The sequence below is a fragment of the Hetaerina americana genome, unplaced genomic scaffold (genome assembly GCF_022747635.1).
Source record: "Hetaerina americana unplaced genomic scaffold, ioHetAmer1.1.p SCAF_108, whole genome shotgun sequence".
In the NCBI taxonomy this organism is placed as follows: Eukaryota; Metazoa; Arthropoda; class Insecta; order Odonata; family Calopterygidae; genus Hetaerina; species Hetaerina americana.
In genome coordinates, this window is record NW_027286159.1 from 112,504 (window position 1) to 127,115 (window position 14,612).

The 14,612-nt window shown below is 35.5% G+C and overlaps 1 protein-coding gene across 1 annotated transcript; it reads right to left on the minus strand.

Annotated features, from left to right (window-relative positions):
- Positions 1–1,980: 1,980 nt before the first annotated feature.
- On the minus strand, positions 1,981–14,013 carry LOC139700740 (1,5-anhydro-D-fructose reductase-like). Its single transcript, XM_071599175.1, has 7 exons — positions 13,828–14,013; positions 12,694–12,861; positions 12,270–12,458; positions 9,047–9,282; positions 5,601–5,760; positions 4,419–4,516; positions 1,981–4,305 (listed from the first exon to the last, which is right to left on the minus strand). Exons 1-7 carry the CDS (start codon positions 13,903–13,905, stop codon positions 4,275–4,277), a joined length of 960 nt encoding a protein of 319 aa, XP_071455276.1. The 5' UTR covers positions 13,906–14,013; the 3' UTR covers positions 1,981–4,274.
- Between the last annotated feature and the right edge of the window lie 599 nt (positions 14,014–14,612).

Here is a 14,612-nt window from a genome sequence, read left to right on the forward strand (position 1 = left end):
GGGTAATCCATACTGGCCCATGTTTCATCCATGGTCATGAAATGGCGTAAAAATTCTGCTTTGCTGCTACAAAACTTTGCTAAACACTCAATTGAAATCTTCATGACACTGGTTTTGCTCAAGTATGAGCAAATGCGACACCCATCTAGCACACAGCTTTCTCATGTCTAAATTTTCAGTTAATATGCGATGTGCTGCACTTTTTGAAATGCCTACTATGTCTGCTAGCTCGTGCATTTTCAGTCAATAATCATCCAGTATCCCTTTGTGGATTTTCTTCTCCCATTTCTGGAGTTGTCACCTCATTTGGTTGACAAATGCAATGCTTGTCTTGACAGCTGGTACGTCCTCATCCAAACCCAATATTTTAGTGTTGTAAATGAAGGAACAGACTCACCCAGAGTAGAATCCAGTTCAGCTTTTATATTGGTTGGGATGAGGCCTTTCCAATAAAAGTAATGTATCACATAATGATGACCAATTTTCTCCATTTCCACAAATTCCCTGGAAAAGTTCACCACTGATGGCTGCCAAACAAATACAAAGCAACATAGCATCTTCAAACTTGAAACATATGCTTTATAGATTGCGTACTTTCTAATACAGTGATATTTTTCAAACAACTACCGCCATCTCTAGGTCAGGCCAGGTACTTCGGGGACCTCACTAAATCATTCACACAGTTCACGTAGGTGTAGTTTGTTGACATCGATAGTCACCCACTTCTCGGTTCTTCATCAGTTAAGATTTGTTATACTGGAAGCGGTTGTGCTAATGAAAACAATGTACCTGACTGATGGATTCATTGCCGAATACCTTTTGAATCATGGTATAAATTTCATTCGTACTTTTCTGGAGGTTAAAAAAAATTCAATGCACACACAGTGCTTCTCTAACACCTTCATTCTCATTGATGCTAGAAATGGCACAACAAGCATGAGCCAGCTCAGGCAAGAATAGCTGTTGTGCAGAGACAAGTCGAGATAGGGCCATGAGCAAGGCGGTGCTTTACTTCTCACAGACTCCTCTAGAAGGCTTCCCACCACTGATTGTGACCAGTCAATCTGTTGGCACATAGAAAGACACCTCATCTTTTTTTGTATAGGCCTTATATTAAAGTCATATGAACGAGATATAATTGCATAAACTTAGTATAAAAAAACCATAAACACAGTAATAAACCCAATGGTCAGTTTGGTAGGGGATTGTAGATTTCACCCAGTACTAAGCCCGGCGGCATGTGAAATTCACACATCAGGGTAGGGGGGTCAGTTTCTTTCCCTGAGCCGGTTATGTTTCCCAGGAAGATCTGGTACCCAAAATATCAAATAGCTTGGGTGGAGCTGCAGGTGCCCAGAGACTTGCCCGGGAATTGAACCCGGGACCCTTCAGTCAGTAGTCCAACACTCTCCCCCTTGGACTACGGCGACCCACAAACTTAGTATATACGACTCATAATCTTAGACACACATGGAGGGTAAATATTTGATTTTCTGAATTAGTTTCTGGGATATTTGATAAATTGAGTGTTAGACTACTGACTAGCGGGCTCAGGTTCCCCGGCGATGCCTTAGCACCATCAGCTTAACCCAAGGAACCCTGCTGTGTGAATTTCACAAACTGTCAGGTTTAGTAGTAGGTGAGCTCTATCTTTTGAATCAAACCAATATTCAGGTTGAAAACTGTGGTTTGGTTGGTTTCTGCATATCTGATGCATATTTATGCTATGGCATGAATTTTATTCCCATAATTTTTAATATGTTAGGGTTTCTGACGCACATTTCATCTTGAAGACATTAGTCTTCAGTTCAAAGGATTTCTTCAGGATTGTGGCACAATTGTGCAAATGGCTAAATTCTTTTTTTAATAATGCAATAAAAAAATAAGCAACCAGTATTTATGCATGATGAGGTTTTAACCTTGGATTTATTTCATTCTGCAATATTATTATGTTTAAATAATACAAAGCCTCTTTGCGATTCAAAAAGTGCAAAGAGAGTTATAAAATAACCTAATTGGAGACATACCCTCAACTCACAACTAATACTTTCACATACTACTAAATATTTCTTTGGAATAGATGAAAATATAAATTAGAAAAACCATTGAAAAAGAAAAATCAAAATTCTCTTAAAGAAAACATTTCTTCATAATGATTTGTGTTTACTGCAGACAATTAAGTTTGTGTGCTCCTTCTCATGACCTCTTAATAAGCCATCCATGGCACATGGCTGGACCCAGTCTGGATTAAGTGGGAGCCCAGATTAGCAGGGGTTTGCTGTATACAAGTCTATTAGGCATTTTTACTTGCTAACCAACAAACATTATTCCAGTGCTTTTGCAGCCACAAGCTAGTGATTTTTTCTGATTCTCTACAGTAGAAGAGTGAATACCATACTCCTAAGTTGTCTTTCAAAAGGAGCATTTCTTGTCCTTAGTATTCATAAGAATGAGTTTTGCAACCCTCTCCATAATGTCTGGATGTATCTTCAACTCCTCGGTCTTTCACTTTTCTGTCCATATGATAACATCACCTCAATATTTACTGTACTACAAATTAAGTACTTATCATAAAACAAAATTAAAAACCTGCATATAATAATAATATACTTTATTGATTTTGATAAATAGTACAACCATATAAAATGTCATCAATATGAATATTACGCAATATATAAACATAAATTCTTACTTCTGATGAAGATAGTAACAAAAGAACTCATCATTTCAGTAAAGTGGGTTAGCAAACAACCAGGTATGAGTATATAGATTTCAACTGAGTTGGTTGCCAGTTATACAATCGAATGGTCCTGTTATGAAATGAGTTTTAAGTCATGGGCAACCTAAAATAACTACTATTCAAATTTGCTTCACCCCTAATGGTGTAGTTATGGATGTGAAATTTTAATTGGCAAGATTCTAGATTAACTTTCACAAGAATCAGAGCCTTAAAGATACCTGTATCTAAACTAAATACAGTCATGATTCCATACCTAATAAAAAAAGGTTTGCAGGAATCACTTGGGGGTATATTAGCAAGAGAGTGAATAGCTCTCTTGTATTTGCAAGATTTGTTTAATATGTTGTAGAAAATGACTCCATAACTCAGCACCATAGTTCAAGTGACCTTGAAAGAAGGCATTTATAAATATTGTCCTCAATAAGCCTTACCTATTTCTTTAATAGAGAAATTTATTCTTCTCTGAGAAAAAGGCTTTTGAATGTAGCATATTTTTATTTCCAAATAAGGGACCAGTGAAGTATTACGGAAGGTATGTAAACTTTTAAATATCCCTTGCCTGAAGTAAGACAATGGAACCTTTCTCATAGTCCTCACCCACTTCTCTTTTGTATCTTATGTTAAGATTTGGCGATAGTGGATTCTGTTTTACTTTCAGGAATGTTTGCAAAATACTGTCGAGAACACTCCCAAGTTGTAGAATAGTGTCAGATGTGCAAAATCATCACATTTCAACTGCTGTTATCACAACTGTAACCTCTCTTTCCTATTTTGCTTCCTTAAAATGAATTTTGGGGAGGATATGTCCCTACTTTGCACACCCTGTGGACCTGCAATTGCCTCTGTCATTCGAATTTAACCGCCAGTTATAATATTTAAAATGCAATTATTTAGCAATATAATACCCTGAAACTGTCTCAATAGTAGTCAATTAGTGGTGAGTAATACTCTGGAGTGCACAGCCTTAAAACATTTTCTACTAACACCTTTGACTTAAGGCACAGAAAGAACTTTTCACCCTTTATCACTGTTTTGAAAGCGGAAAATTACTCAAATTTTATCTATAATTTTATCATTTGCAATCACTTTGATGACAGAAAAAACAACTTTTCTAATCCATTTGGTCATACAAAGAGCACAACTTTAATACGTGACAAATGCTGACTTGTGACATCACGAGTCAATATAACATGGCGGTAGAGTTTTTCAGCACAATTGAACTTTTGTCAGTTGAAATGCTCTTCAGACTTCATGCTCCTTCTAAAAATTGGTAATTTGTGTAATAATTTCTTTTCGAATATACTTAACATTGAATAAATAAAAACATGTAGTATACAACCCCATTTGTAGAAACCAAGGTAAGTTAATGATTTCCGTCATTTCCTTGAGTTAAATTAATCCTCTATGCATTTTCTATGTCCCTGAGACTAATATCAAGATTAAAACATTAAATCATTTGGATATCCAAAACTGAAAATACGCTTCACTAATTCAAGTTTTTCAAACCAAGTGAGACCAGAAATTAAGTTGAAGATCAGAAGGGGTATTCTGGATGAGTAGTTGCTCTGAAAAGGAAAGAAATAGAAAAATAAAGCAATTAAAACTACAACGTTTTAGGTAATTAATACATTTTGATCCTAAATTAAATTTTAATTATTAAATTCTGAACATATCTTACCCTTTGAACATTGAAAAATCAAAAAGACGTTCAACCTTGCCTTGACCTTGAGCATCAAGTCTATGCATGTCCTCAGGGCTCAATTCAAAGTCAAAAACCTAAAAAAAGAATCCAAATCAATAAATATAGACAAGAGTTACTTACAATAATGCACTAAACTGGATAGAGGCAATAACAATCAAAGTGACCTTGCGAAATCCCATTTCACTGTTCTAGATATTCACCCAGTACATTCAGACCCTTATCCCATAAGTCCTTGATGCATTAGCCATCAGCAAATAAGTCTTTTGCTTTCTGTCGCAGCGGACAACCGACTATGGCACAATTTTCAAAATGTTGGCAGTCCACATGATTTATTTAGAAGCCCGCAGAGATGAAAATCACTTGGGGCTAAGTTGGAAATGTACAGTTTAAGTTTATTTAAACTTTTCCCATAAGCTAATTAAGGAAGCACTTGCTGCTGCAATATTCAATTTTAAAAATAGCCCAATCCACATTCATACATCAGCAAATGAGACCCTTGGTCCACTGGCTTAAGTTATTATTTAACTCTTAGTACTTCATAATAGCAGAGACAAAGACAATTGCAAATTTCTACTTAATAAAGATTTATTCCCAACTAGTTTTGATGCACTACATCATTTAATGAACAAATATAAACTAACATACATCATTTAATAAACAAATATAATCTAACTGATAACTTTCTGAGTCACCTCGCATTTTCCATGTATGCCTATGCCTTTGGTGGTGTCTAAACCAAGTGTTGGTGTTGCCTAACCCCTTGTCTCCTGCAGAACTCAACTGTTTTCTCCCCACAGGCATTCCTCATGCCTTAACCGTAGTCTCCCACCTCATCACCATCTCTTTCTTTGCCTACCGTCACATTCCAATCCCCATCACTATCAAATGTTTCCCTGCAGGAATGCACGCAATGCGTTATATATAAGTATTTCCCTCAGAATGCACAAACCCTTCCTGTGCGTCAAGGTCGTGTCCATGGGAGGGTATATATAAGTATTTCTTCGAAAATTGAGAAAAAATCAACTCATCATGGTGCACACAAGGAAACCTTAAAAAGAAGTCAAATCTCAAACACGGTTATTCCTTCAAATAAATGTGTCAACAAATTTTGGAGCAAACACTTTTGCTTGAGAAGGACAATCCTTTTATCTTGGATACCTGGATATTCTCTTGGATCCTCTTGGGATTAGAACTTTTGGGTATGACAGCAATGCCACGCTGGATTATGTGTCTCAACAGAATTTGAGCTGGTGTTTTCCTGTATTTCTCAGCAATCTCTTTCACAGTCTCATTATTCAATACATCAGGCGATTCCTTTCTAAAAAGAATGTAATCATTATTAAGAAGAACAGTAAATAATAATTTAATCAAATTTTTGGTCTGGCAATTTCTTAAAAAGACAAATTCCAAAGAAACTGCGGGAGATGCCGCAACATTGTCTCTTAAAAAGAGACAATTGTACATGGTATGCTAAATCAGAGCAATTATTACTCCATAGCAGTGACTACCAAACTGTATCCTAACACCATAATCGAGCATACTCCATATTCAAGAGTAGAAATCAAAATTTCAAAGAAAAAGCATGAGAAACCATAAAATAAATTGCAGCCAAATTCAATTCTTCTGAAATAAATGGGGTATTTCATGAGTGGGTGATTCCCTTTGCTTATTTAAATGACGTCTGTTGTTAAAATCTATTATACTGAATTGAGAATATAACCATACAATATAAAATTATGGTGATAAAAAGATTAATGATAATGGATAAGATAATTACTTCACAACAAACACCATTGAACTATACTCAGAGTATCCCATAAGTTTTAAGATTGTGTCTATGAAAGATGCCAAAATTACAAAATTTTTTCAGCAAATATTTTATTCAAAATAGTCTCCATTAGAAGTAATACGGTGTTAATCGCCATGGTACAAGCACGTGGCTTCCTTTTCTTCAAATCGTTTGTAACAATGCATTGTGCAATGGTTTATGGAATTCCAGTTAGTTCATCTATTGACCTATAGCTCACTTTATGGTGGTGCTTTAACACAGCTATGACTTGGGCAATGTCTACTCTTCGTGACGCATGGCCATCTGCTCCTTTCTCCATCTTCACCAACTCTCTACCCTCTGCAAAAGGGTTTAACCCCACCGAAAAACAGTAGCACAAGACATAACAGAACCACCATAAGCATATTTAAACACTTAGAACGTTTCCATGGCACTTTTATTAAGTTTGGAATGTTTCTGTCATATGTCGTTATTTTCATTCACCGTGAAATTATGATCGGGACCACTCTGATACTACCTCCGTGAACTGCTACTGAACAGCTGTACGTGGTCCGATGGAATTGAAACTTTGTACTGGAGGAGAAGAAAGCTGCAGTAACTAGCTCCCAAAATTTCATGAAGATGGCGCTAGTAGTACCTATTTAATAGCCACAGTCTTCTAACTTGCGGGACAGTATCAGCGAGTGACAATTTTTGACAAAATTTGAGGTAATACTCGTATTCAAACAACATTTAGATTTCTAGAAGTGGTATGGATTAATAGGAGACACTCACAAGGTAATTAGTAATCAACATAGGAGCAGAGACCAGGTTTCTCAGATGTACTGGTATGACCAATGTCACCACCAATATTCTTTTTCCAAAAACTCATGAAATATATTGAAATTAAATTTAAAACGCTTCGATTTTCCACATAAAAAATTTTCAATTTAATTTCAATATGAAGAATTTCCCCTAGTGACGCCAGAAACTGTTTTACTCATGAAAAATGTCAACATCCTGGAAATGGGGAGAGTGCTTCATTACAATGACCCCAATAACATTTGTAAATGAGTACATACTTATATTTTCTCCCCCTTAATTATCTCCTTACCCTCACTGCTCAACATGCAACCGTTCCCTGCCATCACCTACTATATAATATCTCCTTCTGCTTTCTCTGTAATTCCCAGTTATAGTCTGTTTAGTAACCTTCTCCACCTTCTTCACTCCAAAACCTTCAACAATAATATTTTTCAATTCATATTGTTTTTGGTGACATGGACATGATGCACAAATTTTGAAATATATTTCAGGCTGCTCAAGAAATGCTGTGACTATGGCAAAGTTTTTATATCTTTCAATCCTTACCATGGAAGCAGGTTGGTAGGTTATAGGAAATGGAGTCTTATTGCATTGGATGTTATGCATGTAGGTTTGTGCTGGAAACCAATCTTAGCTGTCGGAACACCCTCACAGCCCAATAAATACTACTGCTACTCCGTTTAGAAAGTGAATTTAACGTGACACTCATGTTTGGTTTGCATTCAAGAGTCATGGTAAATATGATAGATAACATCACCTTGAACTCATGTTCTCCTAATACTCATTAATTTTTATTTAATTAAAAGAGAGTTGGCATAAACCAGGGTAAAATATTCTGCGAGGACAATTTTAGTTACTTTCATGACTGAATGTCAGTGATGAACTCTGGGCATATGCAGAAAGGTGATCGGTAGAGAGTAAATTTCTTAACTCTTCCATTTTCATTGTAATACTTTTCAACCGAGCAAGGCCTCAATAATATAAGTATTTGCCACAAGTGCCATAGTTGATGAATAATTCATAATTATCCAGTCTGGAACAAATTTGTTGAATGCTCACAGATTATTTTCAATTGCTCTCCATTTAGATTTCTCCACAGAATGGCATTGCCTCAGGTAACAGTGCTGTAGGTGCTAATTTTGGAATTAAATAATTTACATGAGAATTGGCACTAATAATGCTAATTCCCTCCATGAGAATAAAGAAAATGTGACTCAAAAGTTAAATAAAATAGTACTTTGTAAAATAAAATAGAAGAGAAGTGGCCACTTAAGAGAATATTGCATGCATTGCATCCAAAATTCCAGGATTTCCCTCCAAAAGTTAAAAAGTGAAGAATTTGTAAATAATGTGGAAATGGAAAATTAAAAGAAATGCTCTTTTCCTTTGAGCATATATTTCATAGAGAGCTAAAGTCTTTTTGATCAGAAGTTGCCAAGAAAATCAATTAAAGGATACTTTATTTTGGTAGAAGAATCTCTTGAATATGCGGCATATTTTGAAAATCATCCATCAACACACTCCTATGAGGGCATTGAAAATATCTATGTCCAAACTCAATATTATACTAACATCATTACTTTCTTCTATAGAATATATTTTCCTTTGCAAAATTGGGTAAATGTCAAAATGTTAGCAAAAATATTACAAAGTTGAACTTTAGTGCATGTGAATTTATGGTCATATATTTAGTAACTGTAAATAATTTGCATGAAATAAAATGATTCAATATTTGTTACCATTCTGCAAATTTAGGTCACACAAAACGGTTTCTCTTACAATTGTCCACTACTGCTACAATAATTTCATTTATTTCAAGGTCATTGGTGCAATGCGAAACAATTTAATTGAATGATCTTGACTTATTAGTGTAGTTATAATTCCTACAACTAATGTTATTTTAAGTAGTTGACTAGAGCCACTAATGCTACTTAAATAAGACCATAATATAAAACATGTTTAAGGAAACATGCATCATTCGAAATTAATCACGAATGAATCAGCAACTCACCCTAACACCTGATATGCACCAGGAGAACCAAAAGGTGAGTAAGCACAAACTTTTATGTTCTTACTCTTGCAGTACTCAACAAGTTTCTTTTGTTGGAGGTAAAGGTGTAACTCAACTTGCAACATTGATGGCTTTACGCGTTCTGCTGAATTCCACACCCGTTCAATTTGTTTCTCATTAAAGTTCGACAGCCCAATAGAACGAGCCTTCCCAGCAACCACTTGGTCTTCCATTGCCTTTGAAAACAATATTTAAAATTTGAAGGTAAAAAATTCAACAAATATGTAATGGTGACTTTGAAGAGTTTTCTGTGTTATCTATCTGTGATATTTAATTGAACAAACAGGCAAACAGTTTTCCGAATAGAGAAGCTAAATTAAATATAATTATTGGTAAGTTTATGTTTAATGATAAATGATTTTATATTACTGTTATTATTATTGGTAATCCACCGTTAAGGTAGGTTTTGGATGGACACAAGCTACTAAATGGTACCCTGACAATGTCCTTGCCTCTCCCGCCTAACACAACCTAACATCCTATTCTACAGTAAGGATGCAGCTGGTCATTTCTTTAAATTTCCTCCATTCTGTCCAACATCCCTATCGTAGTCCTGCCCCTTCCTCACTGCCCTAAGGTTCTCCCCTCTATCACAGTCTTCAACATCCCACTGCCGCTCCATAGGCTTTGCATCCATATCCTGTCTCCTTAGGATTCCTCCCAACAATCCCCTCTCCTTCCCCACCACACTTCTTCATTTGCTTTCCTTTCTGTCCACTTCACCATCTCCACACCCACAAGCCTCCAATCTACAAATTGAGCAGTTTCAGGCATGATGTGGTGGAATTCGATCATAATAAAGAATTATCTAAAGGAAAATTGTTACTATCTTTCCTCCAATCTACGCCTATCATCCTGCTTAAACGACCATGTTTCCACGCCGTACATAATCATGCTCCATATCAAAGTTTTGAGCATTTTCTTGACATCCTTACTCAATATTTCCATCATCAGTTCTTCCTCTTTGTGAAAGCTTCTTTGCCCAATGCAATTCTTCTCCTCATGTTTCTTATATTTTGAACATTTTGGTCTAAAACTCTTCCGAGATACATAAACTGCTGCATCTGCTCCAGCTTTTGCCTTCATATTTTACCATTTATGTCATCCTTTCTCATTCCGGAGAACCGCATAAAATTTGTTTTATTTACATTTTTTCTCATCTCATATCGATCATACTGAATTTCCAATTTGCTCAGCAATGCTTGCAACCCCTAGGCTGACTAACAAACTAGAGCTTGGTCATCAGCAAACCTAACTGATTTTAAGAAGTCTCCGCCCACTCTCATGCTTATTTCCAGTTCTTCCCATGGCTCTATAATCATTTCCTTTACGTACAGGTTGAACAGCCCTGGTGGTAATGGAAAACCCTGCCTTACACCACTACCTAACATTGCCCAACCGGACTCTCCACTCGCACCTGAGCAGTCTGAGACATGTACAGGTTGCAGATTAGCCTCCTGTCTCTCCAATCTAGTCCTATTTTCTACAACATACTCAATAGTTTTACCCAATTAACTCTATTGACATTGACATTAATACTCCAAAATCCACCTAAAGGTGTGTGGCAGAGAGTGCAAGCACCAGGGGGGAAGGGTGAGTGATAAGGAAGGACATGGGAGAAGAAGGGGAAATTTTCTTTAAAAATCCATCATATAACATGAAAATTTTATTTATTTATTGAAGAATTACGTTGCAATTAGGCAATTTTCCTGGTGGCAACGGTCAAGTTTGGTCAATGATCACTCTTACAACGAAAAATGCATACATACACGCCCTAGAAAAACAGATAGGAGACAAAATATTCTTACATACAATGACACTTCCACATCACAAACAAACAAACTTCCACATCACATACAAAATGCCATCCACATCACATACAAACAATATTTTAATAACTACAATGAAGTTTATCACCCAGTGGCTGCTTTGCATTTATACTTAAAACTCCTAAAATTGGATGGAAAGGGCTCAAACAAACCTCAAGGCAGCTGGTTCCAATCAATAATAGTTCTATTTTAAAAAAGAGTATTTTTTCTTATTTGTTTTTTGCATCCTTATTTTTATTTTGAAACTGTGGTCGTTTTTTCCCTTAAAGTTAGGCTTTTCTATCTCTTTCCATAAATCTTCCCACGCTTAGTTCTTTTAACAATTCTATACATCACACCTAAGATTTCTGTTTTATGCATCCTGGAGGATGACCTAATTCAAAACAAGGGTTCATTTACCTAGCAAACTAGTTCTTAAGCAAAAAAAGGGAATGGAATCTGATATTTTCTGATTTCATGGCCTCATACTTGATAGGCACTTGCTTGTGAGATTAATTCAAAACCCTAAATAGCACAGCTGATATCATGTATTAGTGGAAGTTCCTAAGAACTTATCTGTGTGCAAGTGTAAAATCGAATCAATTGTCATGCTTAGAATGACTACATATTTTAAGTCCTTGAGGTGCTTAATTGTTCCTTGGAACGGTAAATTTAGTATTATAATGCATTATTATCAATCATGATATGGTTTCTCCATTTTTGACTTAACCGACAGATATGTAGATGTGACCATTGCAAGCACAATCCAAATGAGTTATCATTAAAAAATAAAGAAATACCAAAATCTTCGTTAATGAGATTGCTTGTGGCAAAATCTCCAGAACTTTATTGCTAATTTTTAATTGATAATTCATCCAAATGATTACATAATATCCTCCTATGACTGAAATATAATCATTTTAATTGCATCCAGGATATGTTAGAATACGACAAAAATAAATTGTCCAAATACAGTTTATACAAATTTAGTTTTGACAGTTTTCAATCTATATCACCCCCCTTTTTCACCAAACAACAGGCAAACACATTTTGATTGTATTTCATATTCCTCTCTATTAGTGACCTCATCATAGCAATGGCATCACGCGTGCCTCTCCCCTTCCTGAACCCAAACTGATCATCCCCTAAGCCTCCCATTTACCCTTATCTCCATCCTTTTGTTGAAGATCCTCAAAGCCACTTTAGCTGCTCGCAAAGTCAACCTTATTTTTCTGTTTTCCTCAAATTTTCCTGTTTTTGGAATAGGAATTAACAATGATCTGACAAAAGTTTTCCCGTCACATTCCTCTCTCATAAATGCTACGAGTACCAGTATTTTTCACCTCTGAACTTACTTTCCAGATGGCTACATGATCTGTTGTTACATCCACGACTTCCTCAGCATTTGGATCATCTTTTTCTATATCATAGAACCCAAATGGTGAATGTATTAAGTACAGGTCCACATACGAAAGTCCGAGATTGTCCAAGGAAGCCTCCATGTATTTTTTCACTCCGGAGGGGCGGTTTCCATTTTTGGGCAACTATAGATAGGTAAGGTCACATCACATATGCTCAACTAAAATCCAGCTCAAATCATTATCATATAAAATTCAATCACATTATATTGTAATACATGTTTATATTATATCATTTGGATGTTCCATTAGCTGTCATGTGACATTTGTAAAAAAGTCATCGTTCATAATTTTGTTTCAAAACAAAAGCATCATTCTGTATAAAGTGGATATCGTTGTCATTTTTCAGTTTATTATTTACCTTGGTGACCACAAACAAATCCTCCCGTTTAATTCTTCCCGAGTCAAGCCACTTTCTTAGGGCTCTTCCAACTGCTTTCTCATTTTGGTAGACATATGCGGTGTCAATATGTCTATAGCCAGCTTCCAATGCACTATCTATTGCCTTTTCTCCATCTTCATCTAATGCCTTAGTAAAAAAACATGTCAAATTACTGTAACAATTGATTTTACAACCATGGTGTTGCAACTATTCTCGCAACAATAAGGTTAGTTTCAAGTAATAGACTGCACATTTGCTCACTATTGAACGTTGAAAGTTACAAAATAGAATACGATGCAGAAAAATGGATTAAAATTTTTATTAATTGATTTTTGCCAAAAGAGTTTTCAAATTAGACGGGGCAAGGAAGAAAACAATTAGATATTGCATGAAACTTTTGTCCACCAATATCGTGCCCCTAACTTGGGATATATATATATATATATATATATATATATATATATATATATATATATATATATCGCTGCTAGTATTACAGGAATAGTTTTATGTGTAAAAATTCCTCGCCGTTATCTGCGAGCGGGTATTTCAATTTTTCGAGGGGAAGTTAATTAAATAAACTATTTATTCATATAAAGATTCCACGAGAAATATTTCTCGTTGTGTTGACTCGGTGGAAAATTAATATGAAGAGTGAAAGGTATGTTTCTGCATGGATACATTAGTGCATAGTACACACAATATTTACACCAGATGAAAATAAATTTGTGTTCAAATATCGAAAACAATGTTTATAAATTAAGGTACAGGTAAACACACAATTTTGTTGGATCATCAAAATTAAGATCACAAAAACATTCTTCAAATCGTTATATTCTTTGATGTTGAAAATGCATTTGTTTTTCAAGTGTAGAAAAAATTCGGTATACTTATGGAAAATAACTATTTTTTTCTATTTTCCCATCTTGCATTTCTACTTGTCAAAAACGAATGTATAAGTCCACGAACGTCTAAACTGTGGGTTTAACTTTCATTGCCGCGTAATGGGTAATATACTTCATACGGCTTATAGAGGCGCTAGGAAAGAGTTGTAAACATAAATTTCGACCCGTACAGACAATTTGTCCCTTGCCAAACAAAAAAAAAACAAACCTGCCAAGTTCCTAAACCTAGCGCAGGTATTTTCACACCTTCAGCAAGATCGAGATATATTTGTTGAACACAAGCCATAGTCAATAAACTGAACGTAGAAGAGTAAGGACTACGACATGTACATGAATACTAGAGTAATGGGTAAGAATACTAGCGCCCACTCCCGTGTTGAGACCTTTAACTGGGTTTTCTTTCGCCAACGCGGTGGAAGGGCCAGTTTCTCTACGATTCAACTACGACGTAGTACCCCCCTTGGTTCATAGATGGTGCTAAAGTCACAGATGAGGGTCTAATTTAAATTTCTATTTTGTATGTATCTGCTTTGTCTTTTTTAATTTCTATTTTCAATAACGCCTTATAAAAATTAATATTTTCAATTATTTATGATATTATATTACAAAAATGAGGCCTCATCATTAGGAATTGACTTAGCTGATGTTCGCTGGAAATAACATCTGCATTGGCCATTATACATTTATTAAACGGAGAAATTCATATGAGTTCAATTCAACTCCTCACTTGACTTTGGACAGTGCCCAGTGCATACTCTTCCAAATTCAAGGCCCCATTTGATTCTCCCCGTAGATAGTCACCGGGTGACCAAAATACCGGTATTGGAGTTCTTAATTATTTTTATTGGCTATAGGATTCTCTTCTTGTGAAAAGTACCTCACAGTAAGCAACTCACAAAGTGAGAAGCATATGGCTCAGATAAAAATATCTTGGGTTGGATTAAAGACTTTTTGAATGGTTGGGTACAGAGTTGACTACAGATATCGGGTGCA